We start from the raw sequence: 27,544 nt of genomic DNA, 5'->3' as shown, positions 1-27,544 counted from the left end.
GTCAGTTCTTGTGTTGTAATGCTATTGGTGACATCCTGGATCCTGGTCTTGAGTTCTTCAATTGTGTGTGGATTTGTTTCGTATAATCTTCCCTTTAACAGTCCCCATAAGTAAAAGTCACACGTGGACAGGTCTGGTGACCGAGGAGGCCACAAGCCTTTGCTGATTGTCCTCTCTGGTGTAAACATCTCATGCACAAGGGACAATGATGCAGCTGATGTGTGGCATGTTGCACCGTCCTGCTGAAAGTAACATAACTGACGCTCCTCTTCGGTCAAGTGTGTATAAAACTCCTCCAGGATTCCCATATACACGTCACTGTTCACTGTCGTCTCAAAGAATATGGGCCCAATAACGCGTGTGGCGGAAATGGCACACCAAACACCAATCTTCTCATCATGCAAGGGTACCTGGTGGATTGCGTGTGGATTTTCTGTCGACCAATACCGGTTGTTTTGGGAATTTACGTACCCAGACAGGTGGAACCACGCCTCGTCACTCATGATGAGCATTAGTGGATCCAAGAAACCACTGGCAACATTGCTCAACAGCCATGAACAGAAATGCACCCTCTTCTGCAGGTCAGGCTCCTTCAGTTCTTGCACAACACTTATCTGGTACGGTTTTAACTTCAGTCCCCTTAAAACACGTCAGGTCACGTAAGTCGACCCGACCTCGACACGCCATCTCTTGGTAGGAAGGTAGATTATTTAAGTGTTGCCAAAAACACAATATACCAGAATATTACGACGGGCCGGTTTTACGTGCCGCACCCTGTAGTTTTGTACAGCTGAATAAGGTCTATTGGTTGGTCAATGTCTCATCTTTCTTGTAAACTTGAATAATATTCCAGAATTCTTAACGTTCAAACTATCGTAATTCATAACTGTTGGAAGTCTTTTAGAAAGGCTTTGATTGTCTGTCCGTCTGCCGACAGGTATCACAGAAAAAAAAAAAAGAAATACGGTAGGAGATATTGAAATACGGTTTCCTTACAATCGATTCAACGTCACAAGTATAGATTCCATCCACTCCGTTAACTTTCTACTCGAACCGGAAGAGGTTCAAATTATTCATTTCCAGTTTCAGTGGTTATCGCCATAGAACAAAAACGGTGTGAGATAGGAGAAACGTTGTTTTGCAAACGTTTCAGCGTCTCAAGGCCATCTATCATGACTATCCCGAACACTCAAAACCGGAAGTGACTCAAATTTACTAGTTTTTCCGGTTTCAATATTGATTTCTACAGTGCAAATATGGTATGACATATCGAGATGCGGTGTCTTGCAATCCGTTCAGTGCCCTAAGAATAGGTTCTGTCTCTTTCATATACTTTTTATCCAAACGGGAAATGGTTCAAATTAGTTATATCCGGTTTCAACGTTTATCGCCACAGAACGAAAACGGTAACAGATAGTAAGAAGTAGCAGTATTTTTTGTAAACGATTCAGCATCGCAAGGCAATGTGTCTTGACTACTTTCGGTTTCAATACTGATTTCCACAGAGCAAAACCATTAAGACTCGTAAGAGATATAGAGATCCGGTTTTGTGCAATCGGTTCATTCTCCCAACAATAAGTTTCATCTTCATTAATCGTCTTTTTAAACGAGAAGTAGTTAAAATTATCCATTTTGAATTTCAACGTTTATCACCATAAAACGATAATGGTAACACATGGCAAGAAGCTGTTTTTCTTGCAACAAATTATTCAGTGTTTTTTAAATCAACATATCACGACTATTAGCAACATTTTACAACACTGAAAGTATTTCAAATTTATTATTATTTCCGGTTACAATTCTGATTTCCGTACAGGAAAAACATAAAAAATACCGAGATGAGTTTTTTAAAAATTCATTTTACTTTCCAAGAATAGTTTCCATCTGTTCCGTTAATCCTCTATTCAATCCAAAACTGGTTCAATTTATAGATTTCCGGTTTCAACCTTTACCACCATAGAACAAAACACTAAAATATAGCGAGTAATGTTTCTTTGATTTGAATTGACCATCCGAGGAACAGGTTCTATCTTTGATCTTATTAATCTATTGCAACCACTAGTTTTAAATGTAAAAAAATAAATGAAATTTTTGAGTTTTACGTCCCACGATTATGCCAAAGGAGACGGGGATGATGAGAGATGAATGAAATGTTGCAATTAAGAAAGTGGGAGGAAACGGGAGAACCCCGAGAAAACCCACGCACGTGGTGTTTGCCCACCAACGTTCACTTGGCGGGAGCAGGGTTTGAACCCGGGACCCCAAACACCAGAGGTAAACGCTCTACCACTGAGCCACCGCGGCCCCAGTTATAAATGTATTACTGATGTTTGAGTCTTGAATTCCGATAATTTGAAAGTCTATTGCATTTCCACATTGTAAAACGAAACTCACTTGTTATTATTTATAATACTGTACGCTTACAACAATTATCCTTTTGCCATTTTGACCAGGGGTGTGCAACTTGGAACAGTGGGCGGGCCAATCGCAGAGCACTAAATGGCGTCGCGGGCCTCACTGTAGGTATATCATTTTTACGACAATTGAATAGTATTAAATGACGGAACATGTTCATCGTAATTTACATCACAATAACACAAAACAACTGTTACACTGGTAACCAAAATATTTACTCACTAAAGAGGAGTAGAATAATGTATTTAGAACTTTGTCGGTACATCTAACAATTCTTATACCGAGAGAAGTTTCCCCCAAGTACCTGCCTTGCCAAGTGCTTGTCTTCAGGGCGTTACCACGATGATCGATGAAAAATTTCCAGTTCACTCTTAACAGGTTTTGTAAAAAAGAAAAAAAAAATATAATAATTATTGTTTTTAATAACTGACCAGCGGGCCGGAAGACTAGTGATGGGTAAATTCCCGGGAAGATACTTTTCGGGAAGATTCCCAAAATGGGAATTTATCCGGGAATTTATGTACAATCAGAAAGAAAATTGCATTCTATTACTATATTATGACTTCAAAGTTGAATTAATTTTTATATCAGCATATTATTACTATTGTCCCCAGAGGAGTCTTTAAAATGTATATTCTGAACGATGATATGTTATTTTATTATTATTCTATTATATTTAGAGAGTACGCATAAATGTATATTTATTTACAATACGTTCCATCAATTAAATATGTGTGACAAAATTATATAGTAAATTATATAGTAGGCCTAACAGTCTAAATGTATAAGGGTCCAGGGGAATAAAATGATAAGTCACATTTTGCAAATTTTACAGTACAACAAATTTAAAGTTTGAAGTTATATATTTTTCAAAATGTCATTACAATGTAATGCTTATTGTTGTTAACATTCATTTTAGTTATATCTTATTGTGATTGGATATTATAAAGTATGAAAAATAATATAGTAGTAATACTTTTTTAACAATAAAAAAGTACTGTGCTCTGTTTACCGGACTTATCAGAGTTTTCCCCAAACAATCACTACTGTCTTGAAACTGATGATAATTTTATATACAAAATTGCTGTAAGAAATCTAATAAAAACACATCTTTGTAACACTTGTACATATTATGAAGTCTTTTCAATGGTGGTTTCTTGATTTACTGTGCCTTTGGAAGGTTTGTGTAGTACTCCACTGCTTTTAAAGAGAAATAGTTTTACAGTGACTGCAAATCTGCATATTTTTCTTGAGATATCTCCAGGAACCCTAAAAAATGATAGGCCTAGATGAGTGATGCTTTTAAAATTAGTTGAGGTGAAAACAAGATAGGTTAGAGACAGCATATAGAAGTAGTGCTGTCAATCGGGTCGATTCTGACCCGAATCGGGTCAGCTTTCAAAAATGAAAAATGAAATCTTTTAGTTTTACGTCCCACGCTTATGCCGGTTAGGCTAAAGGAGACGGTGATGATGAGTGATAAATGAAGTGGTGGAATGAAGAAAGTGGGAGGAAACGGGAGAACCCCTAGAAAACCCACGCACACGGTGTTTGTCCACCACAAAGTTCACTTGGCGCAGGCCGGAATCGAACCCAGGTCCCAAGCACCAGAGGTAAACGCCATTGAGCCACCGCGGTCCCCAGCTCTTTTCAAGTCACTGGTTGGTCAGCTCGGGTCATGGATAGTCAGCTAGGGTCGTGTTACGGGTCAGTCGAGTCAGCTCGGATCGGGTCACGTGTCAGGTTGGTTCGAACATTTTTGTTTCGGGTAAGGTTCCGGTCGGATTTTGGATCAACTTGAACCGAACCAAAACAAAAATGTTTGACCTAACCTGACCCGAGCTGACTCGACCAACCCGTAACACAACCCTAGCTGAATCTACTCATGACTCGAGCTGCCCCAACCAGTGGCCCGGCTCGAGTTGGAATCGACCCGATTGAGAGCACTGTTTATAAGATGTTTCGTAAGATCATCAACTTTTCCGCGATCAATACCATGAGGTGAAGCGAATGCAGCTTTACAAACAGTGACCTCCTCTGTCTATCCTTCTTGTAGCACCCGCAGTCGGTATGAATATGATGCATCACAATAAGACGCTTCACTCTCGTTTTTCCTAGGCCTACGTCTCTGCACAGGTACTATTACAATTAGGCCTGAAAGGTATATGTTAATTTCATCATTTGACACCATTTCGTTCATTCGTCTAATGATTTCTTGTTTTCCTACATCATTAACCTTCTCAAAACGTCGTTTGCAGGTGCACTCTGGGCCGGTCTCATGGCTCTGTCGTCTGAGTTTTGCATTACATCTCGAATTCTTCCATATGAAAGTTTTTTTCTTAGATGTTGAAGGTGGAGCAGATTCTTCTTCACTCAGGGAATCATCCATGTTTTGATCATTACCACTGACCACAACAACTAAAGAAACCCACGTTTTATTGTAAACTTCACGTAACTAGAGCACGTTTCTGAACGGATACTGTGAACAAGTAATTTCTTAAATGGCCGATATCAATGCTGATAGTTGGAAATACAACACAACAATAACCTGGACTTAATAGCGTTTTCCCCAGAAGGTCGTGGACTTAACATATTCTTCCCCAGGATGGGTTTTCTTTACTCGTAAATATTTTCGGACTTATCATAGTGTTCTCCTCGTCATTAAATCAACAGAAACGTCCGTTTTCATAGAACAACACTGCATCAAAAACAAAAAATACCGATTTTTGGACTTATCAGTTTCTTCCCCTGGACCCTTCATATGTAAGTGGATTTGCTCAACTTGACTCTATTACTGTTTTTATAAACACATTAAATATATAAATGTTATAAAGCAATTAGGTTGGATAAATGCTAGAAGATACATGTCTCACTAATTTATCAACATTTGCCCATACATAATTATGTTCACAAAATTTGAAAGATACTTACTTATCTTTATATTTTAGCACGTAACATTGCCATACACGCACTTTCATTCTACCTATTTCTCGTAATTCCATACGTTAATTAACATGTAAAAGAAGTCCGAGTACCTCTTCAGAAATTCGAGTCAGAGAGAGGACAGACCGACGTCTATTACTAATGGTGGTTCATGGTTTATTAATAGTACTTCATCTCTATTTCTAAATAATTCTAAATTACTTTAAAAAATGGTTCCTTTTCATCATTTGTAAATTAGTACTTTGCTAATTTTGGCTGTTTTTTTTTTAGCATTGGGGGGCCAGGTTTTGCACCTAATTTTTTGCGATATTCTATTCCGATGCGGTTGTTTTATGGTTTCATACGTTAAATTTAGGGATGGTATCGAGACGAGACGAGACGAGACTTTGTACAGTCTCGGTCTCGTCTCGGTTTAAAAATAGCTGTCTCGATCTCGGTCTCGTCTCGAGTCAAAAATCGCCGTCTCGGTCTCGTCTCGGTCAACAAATGCTTGTCTCGATCTTGGTCTCGGTCTCGAAGGCCAAATCTCGGTCTCGTCTCGAAAGTCTTGAGATAAATAGGTAAAATTAAAATTGTAAAAATATTATTATTGTAAAGTCTGTTGTTTCTGCTTCTTATTTTTGGCCTTATTCTTAACTTAGAATTATAGTATGGTGTACTTCTTCAGAGCTAATTTGCTAGCGCTGATGCCTTCCATGCGTGTGTTCCAGTTTCAATCATCAGTGGGTATATCATATCTGGGATAAAATTATAATAGTAACCCATATTTCACTTTCAGCAAAGGACTTTCTCATATGGCCTCAGTACTGATCATACAATTAAACTCTATTAAATTAACTTCAGTACTATACAGTAGTTTATTTCCTTCCTTAGAATAAGAATTGTTCAATACGTCCTAACGGATAACGCAACACATAGCAGCAAGAATGTATTTAATCGTACCGAAATTGAAATTTTACAATTTCCCATTTATTATCCAATACGTTCTGTTTTGACTGTCATTTTAAAAACACAATATAACGTTCATTATCTGAACAAATAGGGTAAATTATTACTACAATATATTTTGTTTAAATTGATCAAATGCTTTATTACCGTTTCACATCTACGTGTTTAATTGACACCTTATAACACGAAATTCCTGAACTTTGTGGTGGGAGCTACGACACTCATCTTTGCTATGTGTGGCCTCGGGTTGCATCACGAAACAAGTTAGATTCAAAGTCAGATGTTTCGCATAGTTCGCGTCTAAATTTAAGTACATTCTGTTTCTTATACAAGTTCCTAAAGTTGTAATGCATTACATACGCATACGTATATCCACTGCCGTATCATAGATTAAGCTTATTCCTGAGCTCTTAGCGGTACATGTGATCTTTATTCGAGAAAACCAATCGTGCGTTCATTACGTTGAAATTTTATATTGATTGAAAATTACTTGCAAAACATGAACATACATATTATATAAGTATATAGGTAATTCGAGCTAGCTGTATCTATTTTCTCTCTCTCGCCAAAACAAGTGATTCTTAACTTTCTAGTTTTCTTTTGTATTCATTTTTGTAGTTTTGCAGCAACATGAAGCATTAAATAGTCCAAAATATTTTTTTTTTTCGCTGTATGACTTTCGTTAAATTTTGGATCCAATTTTACCCTACCTTACCTAGTAAATTTATTCAGTATATATATATATATATATATATATATATATATATATATATATATATATATATATATATATATATATATATATATATATATATATATATATATACACAGTATATATCTGAACATTAGTGGTAGACTATGTAAAGTCACTTTCTAGTCAAATTGAGTTAGAATACTTTTTTTTAATAGACTATGTTCTTTCTAGTGGTGTAATAATGTGAGTCTAAAGCCATCTTACTACTTTGTAACTACTTAGTATACTTTGAAAAACAGTATTATAGATCTTAGTTAAGGAACCGGTTTTTCGCTTCTCCTGTAAAATTACGAAATTATGACTTGGTTTAGTTTACCTCTGAGGTCTCGATATAAAATCATCACCATCACCATAATCAAGCATTATCAATCCACTGCTGGATAAAGTCTTCCCAAGTTTTCTCTACAACTATCTATCTTGGGTAATTCTTTTCCAGGTTACTCCCCAGTGGTTCCTGATTTTGTCACAATTTCTTGTATGCGGACATTTCCTAGGCTGTTTTTGTCACGTGATATCCAATCTAAAATTGTTTTCGTCTATCGATCATAATTTCGTCTTGCAATATGTCCATCACATTTTCCGGTCTATTTTAAACATTAGTTCATTAGTACCAGTCATTAGTTGCCAAATAATTCATTTCTATATATTTGGGCTACAAATAGTTCATATTCTCTACTTTTGGAGCACAGACACGCTACTTTTTGATCTTTGGCAACACTGACTCAATTATTTAAATCAACACAATGTAAGAACCCCCATTTGCTGTAATGGTTAGTACGCTTGATTTTGGTTCGCATGGTCCCGAGTTCGATTCCCGGTTGCGGTAATGTTCAACGACCGAAGTTTTTCGGATTCCACTATGATCAGTAATTCCATGTCTCCTTTAGCCGCCCTAGCATAATCGTGAGACGTTAAACTAAAACAAAACAAACCAAAAATCAACACAATGTGTATTACTAACTGTAAGTCTGAATAATTGCATATAGCTATATGGTATGGATCGAGTTTGAGGTAGTCAGTGGTCAAACTATAACAAATGAAATGCAGTTAGGGTGTAATTAAAATTTTAATAAAGCAGCATGTAAAAAAAATACACCAGGTCTAAGGCTTAGGGAGAACAACTAGTGCTACTGAAAAGTTGCCAGTTACGTTTAATTTCAGTTACAATTTGCTTTTACATGTATTGCTGGAACGAAAACTTTGACATTAACATTATAGGTAGCCCAAAGACTATGAAAAACATCGTGTTTTGAAAACATTCTTGCACCATAAAACAAATTACGAGTAATTTTAAAAGATTTTGCACTTTAGCTACATTATTTGCACTATATTTATAATAATATTTAGCAATTTATTTAAGTTCCCAACTCTGCTTAAAATAATGTAACTGCGACTTGTTGTAATTAAAACTACTGAACACTAATGTTATAATGTTCCTGCCATTTGAGTTATTAGAGATCTCCAAAATGTTGATGTTAGTGATATGTACTGTCCTTTGTTACACTGAATAATATATGTGCTTTTGTGGTTTAATTTAATATCTAAATTAGAAATATGTAGAGCTCTTTCGTGGCTAAGCAGTTAGCCTATGGCGTGAGAGACCCAGGGTAGTTCCCGGCAGGAGCTCATGTGGTTTAGATTCAACGTTAATCAGTAGGTTCAGTCTCATATAACCTCGCTGCTGAAAGAGGCGTTTAACTCAATTAGAAAATGAAATGAAATTTTTGAGTTTTACGTCCCACGGTTATGCCGGTTAAGCTAAAGGAAACTGTGATGATGAAAGATGAATGAAATGGTGGAATGAAGAAAGTGGGAGGAAACGGAACAACCCCGAAAAAAACCCACGCACTAAACTAAATTAACTGAACAGAAATATGTAATATCAAACGTAGTGCAATTTGAGAAATTAGAACTTTATGTTGCGTTGGCAACATTGCTTGTTTATCTAGTGGTATTGCAGAGTATCTAGAAGAATTTCCCCTTCCATATTTCACACAGCATGTTAAAAAAAATCAGCATTTTTAATATATATGATTATTATATATACTATAACTAGATGAAATACCCATTTTTCGCATGGGACCAGTATTTGGAAGTCAAGGCCTGTGGGAGTATCACTATCTCAGCAACCGCGAAAACTATCTATTTGACACTAATATCGGTCATTTTGTATTATTTTTATATGTCTCGGTACACCCTCCCCAGCAGATGAACCCCGGCCCGCATGCACTGGTAGCTGAATTTGAAAGTCATCGCTAATGGAAGCAGGGGCAGATCCAGGACCGACTTCTGGGGGGGCGGTGGGTTGTCATGCTGTTACTTTTAAGGGCTCCAAACTTTGGAATGGGTTTTATTTATATATATAAAATGAGAAAGTTTTACTCTTCTGGGAGGGGGCGATCGCCCCGGTCGCCCCCCCTGGATCCGCCCCTGAATGGAAGTGACACCATTGATCTCAACGACCGCAAAAACTATACATTTGACACTAATATCGGTCATTTTCTACTACTTTTACATGTCCCGGTAAACGCCCCTCCTGATTCAAAAAAAAAAAAAAAAAATAGCTTCTTCTTGGACTGAGGCCTGGGACATGATAGGCTACTTGTCATCCAAATTTCGTAACTCTTGGACTCTCGTCTGGTCCCCAGGCCACACACAGACAATCAGAAAGACAGGCACGCAGACACACAGACAAACAAACTCTTCCTTTTACTTATGTTTAGATATGATATACAGGCGAGGATCCAAGGGGAGTGTTAAAGGGGTTATACCTCCCCTTGACGCTCACCTATACACTGTATAAATGGGCTTGAATCCTACTTCTTTCTTTACAATGGATAAAATGTGAAACTATGGTTTAGCCCCTCCCTCGATCATATCCTGGATCCGCTGGTATATATTATGTTGTACGTGCAATGCGAAAAAATGATCATAAATCTATTTCGGGAGGGGCTTCAGTCCGATAGTCATCCCCTAAATACGCCACTGAACATCATTAGTCAACTGTTACCTAATACAGCATAGTTACCTAATACCTAATACATTCAGTCCCATATTACCTAATACAGCAACGAAAGAAATTTTGAGTAAAGGTCAATCTTAATAGTTGTCTATATCAATATTCGAGACGAGACCGAGACTTTCGAGACTGACCTAAGTCTCGTCTCGGTCTCGTCTCGATTTATAAAGCTCCGTCTCGGTCTCGTCTCGGTAGATAAAAGGCCGTCTCGGTCTCGTCTCGGTATATAAAAGGCCGTCTCGGTCTCGGTCTCGTCTCGATAATTCGAGACGATACCGAGACTAGTCTCGGTCTCGGTACCATCCCTAGTTAAATTACGTTACCAACATTAATTTCAGACATTGCAGAACGAGCGTTAGCGAATGAAGGCGGGTAAGAGCCCCGCATGGCACGTTGTTTTCTGTCTTCGTTACCAACAATTCACTTTCTTTTATCACTTAAATCACTTCCACTTACCTTTCCGTTTTGTATAAATCCACTACTGCCCTAAAAAAATGTGTTCGATACTTTCTTGACTACTTGAACATCACTATCAACTCATTTCTTCCGTAAGTCATCCTATTTTTTTGCTAGTTTTGGCCCCCTAATACTAAACAATTACCTTACTTTTTAGTGCAAATGGAAATGGAACTTAAAAAAAATCATATTATTAGTTATATAAAGTACCGTCAAATAATTTTAAATTTTTTAACCTCCAAATTCTTTAAAACCTAGAAGTAAATCATAATATATTAAAATAAAGTAATTAGTCATATGGTTCTTATAATTTGGAAGATAAAGTATAGAAATGGAAATAAATTCCTTCCCAGGAATTTATATGCCAGGGAAAAAACCCGGGAATATTCCCATTTTTTAAATTCCTTCCCACTGGGAATATTCCCACTGCCCATCACTACGGAAGACAAGGTTAGGCGGGCCGCATATGGCCCGCGGGCCGGCTTTTGCACACGGATGATTTAGACAAAACTGACCGATGTAGCATGCCTGTAGGTAGAGAAATTAGCTTGGAAGCCTTTTAAGCTTATTACGTGGATTGATTTTTATAACTGTTTTTTTTTCTTTTGGTAGCCGGTGTAATGTATTTGAACTGCGTGAGACATTCGGTGATGACCACGATTCGAATCCCACTGAACAGTGCGGGCGTTCCTAACTGCCCTTGATTTTCCTGTTTCTGCAAGAATACAATAGTATAGATGTCAATGCTAAGCGGTTAGCGTACGCGTGGAAGATCCGGGATTGATTCCCGGTGGGAGCTCATGTGGTTCGGATTCCATGTTAATCAGTAGGTCCCGTCTCATATAGTCTCGCTGCTGAAAGTGACTTTAAACTCAAAATCATCTTACAAGGAGAAGGCAGATTTTGGTAAGTGAAATTCGGTGCCACTTTTTGCGAGTTGGTAGTGCACATTTAAAGAATTAATATTGCAAACTGGGAGAGCGCAATGGCCAAAAATAACGGAGAAAAACCGTCATAAAGTTTTCTACTCGCTGCATATATTGTACGACGCACACATTTACCAAGTGTCGGCGTGGAAAAGTGAGGAAAATCTTTGACTCATGAGTAAAGGGTTCCGGATTCGATTCCTGTTCGAGTCATACTTATTTTTTTCTGCTTCAACCAATAAAGTAGCCATTTGTAACTATAAGTAAAATATTAATTCACTATATGTTTATAATGAATAAAACAATAGAAATTTTGAAATAACTTGTAAAATCTTTCAATATTCCATGTTAACTACGGTAGGAACAAAATTTAATCTATTCCGTAAATATTATTGTTACCCCAGTCGTTGTGTAAAAAATGTTCTTGACGCTTCGTGTCTACATCTGTAGACAGTGTGCGAATTACAAGCGGAATGAGGGTAAATCTCCTTTGGTTATAGCAACATCCAGTATTAGCAAAGGGGATTTCCCCCTCAACTCCTTTGTAATTCGCAAACTGTCAACAGAAGTAGACACCAGGCGTTAAGAACATTTATTACACAATGACTGTCGTAGCCAGTGGCATATTTAAGGTGGCCGCTTCCGGGTTTAAGCCCTCCGAAATGTTATTTACTATATTAAAGGAAATGAAATATCTTGGATAATTTTCACATTTCCAGGACTAAAGTTGGCAAAGCCCCTCCCCCGAAATAAAATCATAAACACGCCACTGGTCGTAACCATAATATAACTCGTGATATCAGTATATTTACGGAATAGATTAAATTTTGTTTGCCGGTTAACATGGAACATATAAAGATACGGTGAATTAATATTTTACTTCACAAATGCATACTTTATTGGTTGAAGCCAAAAAAAAAAAAAAAAAGATGTATGACTCGAGCAGGAATCGAACGCGGGACACATTAGACATAAGTTACAGATTTTACTCACTCTGAATCACCGTCACTTGGTAAACTCGCGCGTCGTACGATATATGCGGCGAGTAGAAAACTTTAAGACAGTTTATTTTATTTTATTTTTTTTTTTTTTGGCCATTGCGCTCTCCCAGTTTGTAATATTAACTCTTTAAATGTGCACTACCACCTCGCAAAAAATGGCCACGAAGTTCACTTACCAAACTCTGGTTTCTCCTTGTTAGTGGCCCCGCGTAGCGTAATCCCGGGTTCGATTCCCGCTAGGGTTACTCGGTCGAAAAAGTCTAACACCCTGAATGAGGTTTTCCTGGGTTTTCCTCATTCACACCAGGCAAATGCCAGGGTGGTCTGGTACCTAACTTATAGGTCCCAGGCCGCTTCTTTCCTTCCCCAATCCATTCTTCCTTCCTTTTCCCCGGATAGTGTGCTCGCCTAGGGACGTCATCTCTCAAAAACGTGAAGAGCTAAATGGCCTTAGATGCCGAAAGCCCATAAATCTAACTCCTAAATCCTAAATCAAAATCAACTTAACTCAAATATAAATATAAGCAAAAATAGAATATTACAAATATAAGAAAACTTCAAATTGATAGCTGTCTATTCATATAAGTCATTCGCTTCTGCTTAATCAGTTTATTTTACTTTACGTATTAGAATATATATTGCTGTCAGAAATAGAGTAAAGCAACCTGTTTTATGTGCTATTGGCGGAAGGAAATACAGTTTGTTCTCTGTACTTTTAGCGATACTTAAGATGAGCAGACTTATGCTCTCTTGATCTTGCAATTTTGCTTACCTTATCAATGTACGCGAAAAATAAATATAATAATAGTTTCAATAGTACTGTTTAATGAACAACAGGAATCGCCTCTACTTTTCCTCTATGTCGAATTGATGCAATACATTGATACATTTAGATTTTTTTTCTGTCTATTTTACTTGTCAAAATCAAAGATAGCAACCAGGGGTAGAGCTGAATGATATTCACCGCGTTATGGCGTATGCTGATGATGTAAATTTAATAGGGAATGATATGAGTATAATAAAAACAAATGCAGAGGTCTTATTAAATATTTACAGGGATATGGGTTTAGAAGTAAATGCAGAGAAAACTAAATACATGGAAGTTCGTCAGGATCGTAATACGACAAATTATAGATGTGTTAAAATAACAAATAATACTTTTGATAAAGTGGGTACTTTCAAATATCTAGGTTCAATATTAAGAGACCAAAGCCATATTCACGAATAAATTAAATGTCGACTAAAAGCAGGGAATTCGTCTTATTATCCACTTCAAAATCTCTTGTTGTTGCGAATTCTGTCGAGGAATTTGAAGCTTAAGATATATAAAACAATGATTATACCGTTTGATCTTTATGGTTGTGAAACATAGTCGCTTACTTTGAGTGAAGAACACAGACTCAAAGTATTTGGGAACAGGATCTCGAGGCTATTATTCGGACCCAAGAGGAACGGGAATGGGGAATGGCGGAAACTTGATAATGAGGAACTACATAATTTATACGGTTTACCAAACATTGTTGGGATCATCAAATCTAGAAGGCTTAGGTAAGCAGGTCATGTAGCCAAGATGAAAGAAAGTAGGAACGCTTTCAAAGTCTTAACTGTAAGACCAATCGGAAAACAACCATTAGGGATACCTAGGCGCAATGGGAGGACAATATTAAGATGGATCTTGCAGAAATAGGAATACAAAGTAGAAACTGGACCCAGATGGCTACGGATAGAAGTCAGTGGAGAGGTTTTATGAACGCGGCATTGAACCTTCGGGTTCAATAGGCTATAGAGTTAGTTACTTAGTTAGTTTCTTGTATTTTCGGTAATGGAAAGGAACAACAATTCGTAAACACTAATCCCTTAATATTTCTGTAACTAATAGCTTCTTTAAGATGTCGTCTATATTATTTAGTGTATACAAATAATTTGTAGAAGCAAAATTTTGTATGTGTATATGTATATTTGTACTTATGTTTTCATAAAAGGTTTAAAATATTAAGTAATTTAGAAAGTAAAAATATTGAATCAATGTTAAATAATTGCTATAATACTATGAATTTTGATGTGATAAAGTTAAATTAAAGAAGTGTTCTTAATCAGTGCGGCCTAACGTAAACAAAATATTTTTCAGCTGCTTCTATGGAAGACGTCCATTCGAGTAGAACAGGGCATCGATTTCGTGCAGCAAATGACTATAGATCACGGAAGACTTTGTGTAAGAGGGAAGCCTCATCACAAAGAAAAGGTATGTTAAACTAGGGAGCTACTTTTGTTGTAGTCAATATGCCTCTTCTATAGTGAAGCTTTAATTCAATAAAATGAAACGGTTTCGTACAGATTAACCCAATATTTTCGGTGTCACCTGCAGATGCAAAATAAGGGACAAGGTTGAAACAACTAAGATCGGATTAAACTAAAATAATAATAATACTAATATTTGCAATAACATTGGAACAGAAAGACAATACAGCACATAGTGAAATGTTTTTAAAATTATTTGTAACTCGAGCGCCAATTATGTTGAAGACTTCAAACAATAGAAATGTCCAGAGATAAAAATTGTTAGCTGGTTTGAAGAATTTTCGGTGAAAATGTGCCAAGATTTATCTACAAATTTATTATCAATATTCAGTGTGCATTTTGTTTTTTCTCATGAGGAAATCTTCAAACAGAATTCTTCCCATGGCTCTGTTATGAAAGTTTATGAAGACTAATATTTACGTTCTTTGACTCCTTGCGAATATGCTGTTGTGGCTCTAGTCGACTATGCTGATACACATGTAAGACGAAATGCATTATCGTATGTGCGCCATATTACTAAAGGCACCCACATTGACCAATGTAAAATATGTAGCAAAACTTGGTGAAAACACCTTTATAACATATAAATCAGTGTATTCATTGATTACCTTATTATTTATTACTGAATAAGTGAATATTATTTTCCTAGCTTTTTGGATATACCCAAAGATCTCTTCCTAGACTCCCTAAAAACAGTGTTGGGCAAATTTCAATTGAATTAACAATAAATCTGTAAATTTAATTGTTAATTGCAATTAACAATTGAATTAAGTAATTGTTAATTGCAGTTGGCCATTAATAAATGAGAATCAATTGCAATTAATTAATTGATTGAAAGTAATTGCAGTGGAAAGTAATTGCAATTGAATTCAGTCATTCAATTGCAATTGAAATTGTTTGGCAATTAATTCAATTGCAATTGATTTCCACAGCAATTACTTTCAATTGATTGATCAATAGCAATTGATTTTCACTGATTAATTTTCAACACTGTAGTTCAGAGATGGCGTGGGTCAATGAAAACTTTAGCCACGGCCAACTGAACCACCACCCATCGTGACCCACTCTGCTTCACGACCCACCGTGACCCACTCTGACCCACCACCCACCATAAAGCACTCTCACCCACTGTGACCCACAGACCCACCCAAATCCATCGTCTTTAACTCTGACTCATGATTCATGCCCTCTTCTCTACTGACTAAAGATTTTACATTTGTAATAAAACAAGGTTATGAAATTATCGCTCATCGGAGTTTGAATTTCTACGATCAATCGCTCAAGCACTACTCTATTACAATAACGGTGGATCTGACCTTTACGAAATAAAATGGTAAAGTGTTTGTCGTGGGCCAAACTACGATGAATTCAATTATATAGATAATTATTTCCTTGTTGAATTATAGATACTTTTCAGTGGAAAAAAGAATAAAATTTAAAAGTCCCAAAATCAAGGTAAAGTAGAGCAACGTAAAGGAAAAAGCATAAAATTTTCCATATAATTAAGCGTACCGTACAAACTTAAAATTTTCATGTAATTAAGTTTACAGTACAAATTTTATGTCTATTTTTCTCACAATTATTTGGCTTGATTTCCTTGTGCTCTGAACGCCAAACACAAGCTTCAGCATTTATTTTAATAAAAAGCAGTGGATATATAATTTGAAGCATTGTATTTTTTTCTCAATTTGTTTGTCAACTAATATCGATCGCTTTCGATTATTTTTACAAATCAACCCACTACCAGTTTTCCATACGTAGAAAGTGTCCCAGCCATTAAAGAGTTTTTCTTTTTGAATGCTAGGACTTGCTCTGTATATTTTAAACTCCCTAAATCAAAGTCGAGTTTCGTGTGGAGCCGATTTTGATAAATAGCTCCCTCCTTCAGCTCGTTTTAACTCGTTTTGAAATCATGACCTGATTATACAGGAAAGTGAGAGCCATGAGATAAGTAAGCAGTAATGTGGAATACTTTTAGTGGTGCTCACGACAGGGGCGCATTTTTGTCTCGTATTTTAGTGCATCTCGAGGGGTACTTTTAGTGTATCTCGTCTCGTCTCAATAGCGAGAGGACGATAGATTTTTATAACGAGACAGCCTCAAATGCCATGAGCACCGGCGTCATTAACTTGTTCCGTCACCAACGAATTTCGAGGGTTTTTTTTTTTTTTGGTATTGTTTTGTGTGTGTTTTGTGCCGTTTTGTGCACCTATTCCAACGTTCGTGCGGCACTGCAAGTGGGTCAAAATGGGTCTACAAATATGGCGGAACAAGTTCATGCTGCTCCGCCACTACCGAATGCGAAAGAAGCGACCTCCAAATTCGATAGTGGCGGAACAGTGGATCATTTTTGTCACACCTTGGAGACCCATTTTGACCCATTTCCGGTGGCGCACCAAACGTAGGAATAGGCACACAAAACATCACAAGACACACACAAAACGAGGTGAAGGAAACGACCTCGAAATTCGTTGGTGGCTGAAGAGCATTAAATGGTTCCGTCAATTTGGAGGCTTATTTTGACCCACTTCCGTTGACGCATAACACTTGGGAATAGGCGCACAAAACGATGTAAAAACACCTTGAAATTCGTTGGTGCCAATACAAGGTGCCAATATTGAGCACCAATACAAGTGTATACTGTAGTTCTTATCATCAAGGCTAAGAATTGCACGGTCCTATTTTTTAGCCAATGAAGAAGCCCAACCGGGATAGTGATGTCAACCGGCTCGACTCGGTTGAACTGAGCGAACAGCTTGCGCTGGCTCGGTTGGGATGAGTCATCGACTAAGCTCAATTAAGCCGATGGCTTTAGCTGGCTCGGTAGGGACGAGTCATCGATTCGGCTCAATTGGAGCCGATGGCTCGAGCCACCTGAATTGAAACGAGTCCATCGGCTCGGTTCAAGTCAGCTCAACTGAGCAGATGGCTCGAACATTTTCGGTTGGGGTGAGGAATCAGCTCGGTTTGTTTTGGCTCGAGCTGAGTCGGTTTGGTGAACTGTTGGCCCGTCTCACTTTTCGGTTCGGCTCGATAGTGAATGAGCTGTGAGCTGACCCGCTTGCGTCGTTAACAACCCTAAACCCGGGTCGAGCAGTTTTGAACATGTTTGGCCGAAGTCTTATAGCTTTTAACAATTTTTGGCTCGAGCCCGAATACTTGATCCTCCTGAACTCAAATCCAGAACATCGTGACCGATGTCCTTGCCTCCATAAGGTTTCTCGACGACCGACATCGACAATCAACTAATTTTTAGTATTCAGATACAAACCGCCTATATTTCATGTTTATACACGTAGTTATAGTAGTAGTAGTAGTATCATTGATAATTATATTATCTATGTAGGATACTTGAAGAGAGTAGTACTTGGAACTACACAAAGGATTTAGCTCAAATTGGCTCGTTTTAGCTCGACTCGACTCGAAACTCGATGCGAATTCGAGTCGAGTTGGGGGAATTTTTTCGAGACGAGTTCTATCTATCTATCTATCTATCTATCTATCTATCTATCTATCTATATATATATATATATATATATAGGGTGTTTCAAAACAACACCGACAACGTTTGGGAGGTGATTCCTGACACCAAGATAAGACGAAAAGTATAGACCAACTTGGGTGCACCAATGCTTCCTTTCGGAGTTATAGGCTGCCGAAAATATGAAAAATGAACTTTAGAGGTCCATAGCTCCGAAACTATGGGATCTACAGTAGTCGGGTCAAGACTATTTAGGAACTAGTATGTACCCTATCCAAATATCCATGTTTAAGAATCCTGCGGTACTTCCGTAACAATTTTTATAGAGGTTGTTTGTGACTTCTTCAAATTATAAGGCGGTAGTCAAACTCTTTCTCAAAAAATTGTTGTGTGAGTGCCTTAGGATTCTGAAACATGTATTTTTGGATAGAAACGTATTAGTTCCTAAGTGAAGTCTTTACCCGACTGCGGTAGATTTCATAGTTTCGGAGCTATGGCCTTTAAAGTTCATTTTTTCATGTTTTCGGCAGGCTATAACTCCGAAAGAAATCATTTGTGCACCCAGGTTGGTCTATACTTTTCGTCTTATCTTAATGTCTGAAATCAGCTCCCAAACGTTGCCGGTGTTGTTTTGAAACACCCTGTATATATACTGTATGTGTGCAAACGCTTGAAACACCCCACTCCTGAAGCCTGGAAAATGTATTAAGTACTGTGTGCCGGAAGTAGTTGGCCGGAAGTGAGTAATACACTTACTGACCGCTTGTGTTCGTCAACAGGAATTGATTGATATATACGTTCTGTGTGTTCAAATGCTAGAAATACCAAAATCCTGGAAACTGTATTAGGTGCCGTGTACCGGAAGTGTCCGAACAGAAGCAACCAATTTCGATACCAATAGCTTTCTTTCGTCGAGGTAAATTGATTAATAATTATGTTACACTTGTGTATTCGTTGAATACCTCACCTCCGGAAAATGTGTTAGGTACTGTGTACCGAAAGTAGTTACCCGAAAGTGACCCCATACCGTAAGCGTTGGTGGACCGCCGATGGGCAACTATATATATCTCGCCAAAAATTTGCGGCCCCGTAGCGACGATCCACGGTGGCCCCACTTCCGTTTTGAAAATTATACCACCAGCGTCAGAGACGCGACGAAACACCATTGAACAACAAAATTACTCCCCCAAAATATGTTAAATCGCCTATATGCGTAATTTGTTACATTAAGGAGAGTCTAAGAACACTTTTTAAAAAGTTAAAAAAATACGTACCGCGGAGTGGACGCGAATCACCAACCTTTGGATTACTATGCGCGTGCTCTTCCGACTTGGCCACGGAGGTGATGTATAAAGTGTCGCTTGTAGAGGCATACATAAGGAGGCATTTTAATTTATATAATCACAGTGCTCCTGTAACCGTGTATATTCGATTATAGCCGTTTAAGATTATATAAAATCATTTCGCCATGTAATTTTATAACAAAATGACGCGATTCTATTTACTTTATTTCATGGTTCTCCCATATTCCCTTTGAAATGATGGGCTACAGTAGTCATCTAAATTCATGCAATTATACGCACTCATCTCAAGATTTTTCACTTCATGATGTAGGGGCAGGGGTTACTCTTGACCCCCATAGCTCACTTTAGGAACAACTCCTCAGGAAAAATAACATATAATAATAACCGCATGCATACGACTGGCGATAGTTCGTGTTGGTCCCTTCGCGATTCTCCGCAACGAATCGAAGAAGCGCGGACCAAAATGAAATCCTCGCTTCTACGCGGTGGTAACTTCAATACCCCGATGCTAGATATTTCTTTCGATTCGACGAAACCCTGCCGCCAGTGGCACACTAGCGGCAGTCCTTCGACGCGTCGCTATAGCGACGATCGACATTTATCGGCTAGTGGGCCACTAGGTGTTGGCGACGTTTACGGCATGGGGAGCAGCTCATATACCAACCGTTTTTCTTCATCACGGGTTAATTGATATAAATCTATACGTTGCGCGTGTGCGAAAGCTAGAAACTCCCCATCCCCTGGAAACGGCACTAGGTACCGTGTACGGAAAATGGTTGACCGCACGGGACCAATTTCGGTACCGATTGCTTTCTTTCTTCAAGCCAAATTGATTGATATATATGTTGCATGTATGTAGTGATTGGAAATACTCCACCCCGGAAACTGTATTATTCCCAATCACCCCTAATTTTCAGACTTTTCTCATGATAGGATCTGCTTTCCTAATCGCTGATTTTGTCAGCAGTCGCTGTTATTCTCGGCCGTTGTTTTAGCACTCAATGTTTTGTCTGTAAATTGCATGCATGATGGCCATATAGAGTTCTTTCGAGGGGGATAGAACCATAAACATAATGGGCCTTATGCAGAGTCGTTCTGACGAGTGATTAGTATCATACTAAAGAGTTCCACTAACATGTTTCCTGCAGTAGTCAGGCCTTTAGTATGACCCTAAACATACTTCAAAACGACTCTGCACAAGGCGGAATATATTTTAAAAAAATACTGAGTTTCACGTTTTTTTTTCCCAGGAGGATGAAATGATGGTAGTTATCCTGTATGTGTAATATAAGTACCTTATTTGAAATATGTAAAACAATAACGAGTGGACAACACGATATACACAAATCTTCTTCATTTTTAATTGCTGACTTCAATTGCAGTTAACAATTACAATTAACAATTACAAGTTTCAATTGTCAATTGCAATTAACAATTAAATGAGTCAATTGCACCCTTTGCGATAGACAATTAACAATTACAAGTTTCAATTGCCTGGTGACCAATTAACAATTGACGAAAATTTAATTGCACATTTTATGATTGAATTCAATGGCAATTGAAATTAATTGAAAAGGACAAACTGAAATCAATTGCAATTAATTTCCAGAGCAATTACTTTCAATTCATTGATCAATTGCAATTGATTTCAATTGATTTTGCCCAGCACTGCCTAAAAACAACTGAAGACATTTTTTTAATGTATTTTGAATGCATTTTGCAATCTTAATTTATTAATTGTATTTTATTGGCTGATTCCAGTTCTTTTGGTTCCAGTTTCTATTCTATCTTTATAAATACATTCTATTGTTCTCCTCGCTTTGTGTGATTTTTGTTCTTTAAAATGTATTTTTCAAAACCTCCAGTTTTGAAAAATCCTTTTGTGTTTTCCTTGACTAGTGCCATGCCGTGAAAACCAGCGCCCGGGGTGAAAGTATACAACGGCGCTCCCGTACATATGAGTGAGGTCGAGAGACCAACCACGAAGTGCCACCATTGTTGACGCGAAGCGTAAGAAAATTTTCAAAAATAAATCCTACTTTTCCTTGATTTTGAGCACTCTTATTACTATTTTATTTCCATTTTATATATGTGCAAATGCATTTTCCTAACATGAGTAACATTATAGGACCACTTCCTAAAGCAGGAAGAGGATTTAAGTACATAATAGTTTGTACTGGTATGTTGACAAAACTATTTAAACCAATATCTTTATGTGAGACCATAAGTACTAAACTGCTGTTGATCTAAAATGTACCAAGTAATTTTCCTCTCTCTTTTTGTTCTTTCCGTGCTTTCGTTTCCTTTTTGCTCCCGACTTTTTACGGCCCCTTACTTCGGCGCCCGGGGCCGTCGCCCCGCTCGTTCCCCCCTGCACTGCTTTAAATACAAAGATTAGTGTCGTAATTCAATCTGTTTATTTTATAGAGAAGCTTGCGGCATCTACACTAAAGGAATGGCACTTCAATTTGTGAAATAAACAGTTTCATTGTTTTACCTTTCTTTAGTATATTACGTACCAATCGAGATGTTTCCACCTGGCTTGAACTATATAGGAACGCAAAATTGACCTTTATATTTAAGACTAATTCAGATGCGATCAAATAAATTAATAACATGAATGAAAACGAAATACATTGCATGTTGTATCATAAATATTTGCATTAAAACTACATTGAAGATCTTGTTTCACTTAGAGAAGGGCTTTCCTTTTCGAAATTTAATAATATTAGTTGCTGATGGATATCCGTTCACGATTTCAATAGCATTTATTCTTCATATTCTATGTTGATTCATTCTGTCAAGTCAGTAATCAATGAAAAGCGGAATTTATTTAATTTCCTTTTTCAACTCTGCTCTTCTTTTGTTTTACAGGAAATCGCCATCTGTACCCACTAACGTCTCCAAGTAACCTTATTTTAGCCAAACACTCTGTGGAACTCGAAGGTGTGTTGCGGTACAAGTAATGTCTTCGTAACATGGGTAGCTGGAGATATATATATATATATATATATATATATATATATATATATATATATATATATATATATATATATATATATATATATATATATATATGGGGTGATCAACTGAAACCCGTTCAGTAGTCATAATTCATGAAATAAATTTTATTTCGAGCGCAAACTTGTACACTATCTAGAAGTGTGTATGGTTAGCGTGCAGTAAAAATATTGAAGAAGTCAGCATGAGCGTTGAGACATTTGTCTCACTAACTTACAAATGCCGTCCATGTAAAATTTGGACGGCTGACTCCACAGTGTCCTGAACCTCAGCGTCAGACTGAAATCTCTGACCATTCAATGCCTTCTTTAGAGACCCAAAGATGTGAAGGTTACAAGGTGAAAGGTCAGGGCTGTAGGGCGGGTGTCGCAACATTTCCCACTTAAATCGTTGAAACAAATCCTGCACTTGTTTTGCAACGTGTGGACGCGCGTTGTTATGCAACACAATGACTCCAGCGGTCAATAAACCCTTTTGTTTTTGATGGCGTTCCGTAATTGTGTCAAGGTCTTTGGACTGTCGTAGTTCCTTGAAATCGAGCAATAATGGTCCATGGCAATCAAAGAACACAGACACCATAACTTCCCCTGCAGACGGTTGCGTCTTGAACTTTTTGGGACGTGAAGATGAGGGATGTTTCCACTGCATACTGAAAGACTATGAACTCGGTTCAAAATGATGGCACTAAGTTTCATCCTCAGCAACAATGAACAGCAAGAAGTTACCTTCCAAATGGTAACGTGACAAATGTTCAATGGCGCAACCCATACGATTTAACTTTTGGTCTTCCGTCAACACCCTGGGATCCACTGCGCGCACACTTTATGATACCCCAGATTTTTTTACAATTTTCTGAGCAGTGCCATAACTCATGTTTAACCTGTTCGCTATGGATTGAATACTAATGCGTCTACCCGCAATTATAGCCGCATTCACTTTTTCACGCGTATCTTCTGTGGCAACAACATAGGCTTGACCAGGACGGGGATAATCAGTGGTTTGTTCACGCCCCTTCCGAAACATTCTGGCCCAGTCCACCACTGTTGTTTTGGAGACACATGCATCACCATACACGTCTTTCATACGCGGGAACATTTCAGTTGGTTGACAACCTTCGGCACTCAGAAACTGGATGACGGCACGCTGCTTCTGTTTGGATGGATTGAGGATCTTGAACGACATCTTTCACTCGTTTTACTTGCAAAACGGAAACACGTATCGTCAACATTCTTACACCCAACACACAGTTACATTAGCCATTACACACTCTTAAACAAACAATATCCTCCTACACACTATACCAAAAATACATGGAACAAACGGGTTTCAGTTGATCGCCCCATATATCTATATCTATGTCTATATCTATATCTATATATTATTATTTGTGCTTAATGTGTTTTTTACTTACATCTTAAGTTCGGAAGAGCCGAAGCAAATAAAACCATAAACTAAAATGTTATATTTGATCAATGCAGGGGTGTATACTTACTTTTGGGCCAATATATATATATATATATATATATATATATATATATATATATATATATATATATATATATATATATATATATATATATGTGTGTGTGTGTGTGTGTGTGTGTGTGTGTGTGTGTGTGCAAAATGAAAGAAAGAAGGGATAATAAACATGGGTGGAAAATCTCTCTGTTAAGAATTAAAAGCTGACAATATCAGTTATAGAATCATTTTTGAAACACCTTAGTTTATAAGCTTTTAGGCCTAACTTGAGCAGTTCGAGGAATTATACATTTATAGCTCCTATTTCAATATCCATGTTCTTTTCGAATAGTACAATAACATAATTTACAAGATAAGACCGAATCGTATCCAACAGTTACATAACTGGCATACAAATTCCATTTGGTAGGTTCAGTGTGATTTTCAAACATAGAACGTGTAATACTTACTTCCTTTTCTGTGTTGCCTACAGCTTAAATTCCTGGACAAATTTCTTCGATTTCTAGTCCTTATTCAAGGCTCTCATTTCTTTATTTACAATTTTCCATGTGGGTGGTTAGCTTAACAATGGTTTCTTCAAAGTCCTGTCAGCCGTTCCTTCTGGACAGTTAGAGATAAATTATGGCGGCTTCACAGACTTGTTACACTCATTGTTTTACTTTCAGTGATGTTTAAGAACGTTTCCTGCAATTACAACGTGAACATGGGGTTGGATCAGGGCCGGATTTCGCAATAGGCCAGGGCCTATGGGCGCAAGCTCCCAGGGGGCGCACGGCCGAGAGAAAAAAAATTAAAAAATTCTAGAAATAAAAATAAATAGCCATAACTTAACATATTTTTTGAATTGATTAAACAAATCAGGCTAATAAAGCATTCTGATTTTGAAGTTCATTGGAACAAATAATTGTTGGTAAAGTTCACCGATCTTTTATTAATACATTAACGGTATTTTGTTAAGCCCAAAACCAAGTAAATTCCTCAAAAAACTTGCAATGATAAAATTGCATCGTGGATTGGTGTTTAAGCAATTAACATACAGGCCTGATATAATTTTTTAATAAAGGTTTTTAGGAAAGTAACTTTAACCAGACTAGGGGGCGGAAAAAATTATTGGGCCTAGGGGCGCCAAAATGCTAAATCCGGCCCTGGGTTGGATTGTAAGGGAAGAACTTGTATTAGTTCCTCAATAATTTCTCGAAATCGCTTAATGTATGACGCTCAATTTTACACCATTAAAAATTCTTCGAACTTTAGGTAACTTAAAACTTTGAAAGATTTTTTTTATTTGTATGTATTAAATTTTAACCTCGTCATTTTTTTCTCTTTAATTTAATTTAATGAACTGCATCCCAAATGTTGATTTTGTCGATTCCTTATCTTGTGTTTGACGTACTTATTTTCAAAGGAGAACATTTCTGTCTTTAATCTAAAGCAAAATTGACTTTAACGGTTTCTCAATCTTTGAGATGAAATGCTCCACAATTGCCAATGTTCCAGACGATAGGCAGGGATCGTGTACGCACCCCGAGAAACTGCTATACCTGATCTGAGCACGTTTTGTTTGCACAACTCCTAGAAAGCTCTGATGGAAAAGCGTATATCTTTCTATAGATATACCACATTGACTGGCCAACTAGTCTTCAGTTCCAAGCAATACTGTCGGCTGAAGGAATTCCACTCCCACGGCTGCAATGCTCTCTCGCTTAGCAACAGCTGAAACTTTGTTGGCTCAACGCGTGGGTGTGTCGAGGATGTGAGTTTAGTTTGCATTTTTTCCACGGATCAAGACATTTTTTCAGTACTATAGCGCGGAATATTATTACGAATCTTTAGATGGTAGTGTATGTTTTTAATAGACAGCTTTCGTAAATAAGTAATTATATTTTCTTTCATCTTATTTTAGGTATTAGATGGTTCGTTTTCTTCCGTTTATAATATATGTTTTAGCACGCTAAATGAACGTAAAGCAGTCCCGTAAATTGTAGTTCGAATTAAACTTGTGTATTCTATTTATTCTATTAATTTATTTTCAGAACGTGAAGCAGAAGAGAGAAAAAAGGAAGAAATCGTTCCAGTAGAGAGAGAGAAGTCTCCAGAAGTAATGGCTCTCCATGAAAGTGTGACAACTGTAAGATCTAGACAGGACAAGTCATTTGATCACCTAACACCACAATTTCTGTTTGACTTTTTCCTATACATTTCTCTCCTTGCCTTCTACTACTTTATGGCTGATATGTTCAGTACGAGAAAAAGGGGTTGTTTCCTTCGGTATTGTGATTGACACGGTACACAACCATCAATAAAATGTGTATTTGTTGAGAAATAACTTTCTAATAATTTAGAATATGTTGTTCATTGTAAATTCCTGCTGCATATTTTTTACGCTCGACTCTAGCCACAGGAACTAAATATGCGTGTCTGATTGGTTGGAGTTTGAGATTGTTCAAATGTTCTAGTGAATGTATTGTGTATTATAGTAATAGAAGAAAATAGTCACTTTGTGTGTTGATAAAAATAAAAAGATAATTACGTTGGGTTACATTTCGTAAGAACATGATACATAATTTTTTTTCCGTAATGGTCAGGTGTGTTTTTTCTTTCACGCGCTACCCTTAAAACAGATATGTATTTTAGTCACAAGACAGCGAATGAGATTCGAAGTTGGACCATCTGAGTGTGACGTAATGTCACGGGGTATTATCATGAGGGTGAAAGTGGAATAAAACGAGCCGAGCGAGCTCGCTGATAGTCACTCAGCTATGTTTCGTGATGTAAGTAAATCATTTTTATGTGTTTTGTATTACGTATAAGAGCAAATGTGTATTATTTTTATGTTATTTTAATGAAAACGCGTTATGAAATTAAAAAAAAAACTTTACTTGGGCTGGGTTTGAACCCACGCCAAATGCGTCTTTCATTACTAGCTCGTTCGCTAGTACGCTCGGCCACGAGGACCGACAGCAACAGGCGTTTGATTTGTACTACGTGGCTAGAAACTGATAACTTCAACCAATCAGAATCGTGTATTTAGCTCCTATGTCGAGTGTGATTAAAATATATGCATTCCATCTTACTTTTCATTGTTCACCAGTTCGATTGGAAAGAAAATTAGACGCGAATTTCCAGTATGTTATTAGCTGAACATTTATTCTCAATGCGTCTGGATTCTAAGACACCTTTATCGTTATTTAAATATTGTTTTTACTTCTCTCCAATTGTCCAAAGATTTTTTTTTTTTTTTGGATAGTGAAAGTAAAAGTTAATCGAAAGAGTTGAGAAAGCTGCATATTTCACGAAATAGACAAGCTTAACTGGGACAACTATAAGAGACTCTTTGAGAGAAACATTTCGTAATTTTAGGACCTTTATATTGAGGTTTGCGGAAACTTACGAGTGGAAAATGCATACCCAATATCAAAAATTCTATACTGACTATACAATACGTGCTAAGTGCCAAAATGTTTAGCAACAAGCCCAGATTTTACTTCAGAATTGGTGG

At 37.3% G+C, this 27,544-nt stretch overlaps 1 protein-coding gene across 1 annotated transcript in view; it reads left to right on the top strand.

Annotated features, from left to right (window-relative positions):
- LOC145675707 (uncharacterized) overlaps positions 1–26,384 on the top strand; it is a 65,947-nt gene extending 39,563 nt beyond the window's left edge. The window contains exons 3-5 of the mRNA XM_081746322.1: positions 14,591–14,704; positions 22,420–22,491; positions 26,079–26,384. Coding sequence (XP_081602448.1) covers positions 14,591–14,704; positions 22,420–22,491; positions 26,079–26,326 — 434 coding nt within the window. The 3' untranslated portion in view covers positions 26,327–26,384. The remainder of the gene's footprint in view (positions 1–14,590; positions 14,705–22,419; positions 22,492–26,078) is intronic.
- The last annotated feature ends 1,160 nt before the right edge of the window (positions 26,385–27,544 follow it).

Source organism: Thermobia domestica, chromosome 18 (genome assembly GCF_964235325.1).
Source record: "Thermobia domestica chromosome 18, izTheDome1.hap1.1, whole genome shotgun sequence".
Lineage (NCBI taxonomy): Eukaryota > Metazoa > Arthropoda > Insecta > Zygentoma > Lepismatidae > Thermobia > Thermobia domestica.
Note: the sequence above shows the minus strand (reverse complement) of the source record. Positions and strands in the feature narration are given on the sequence as shown.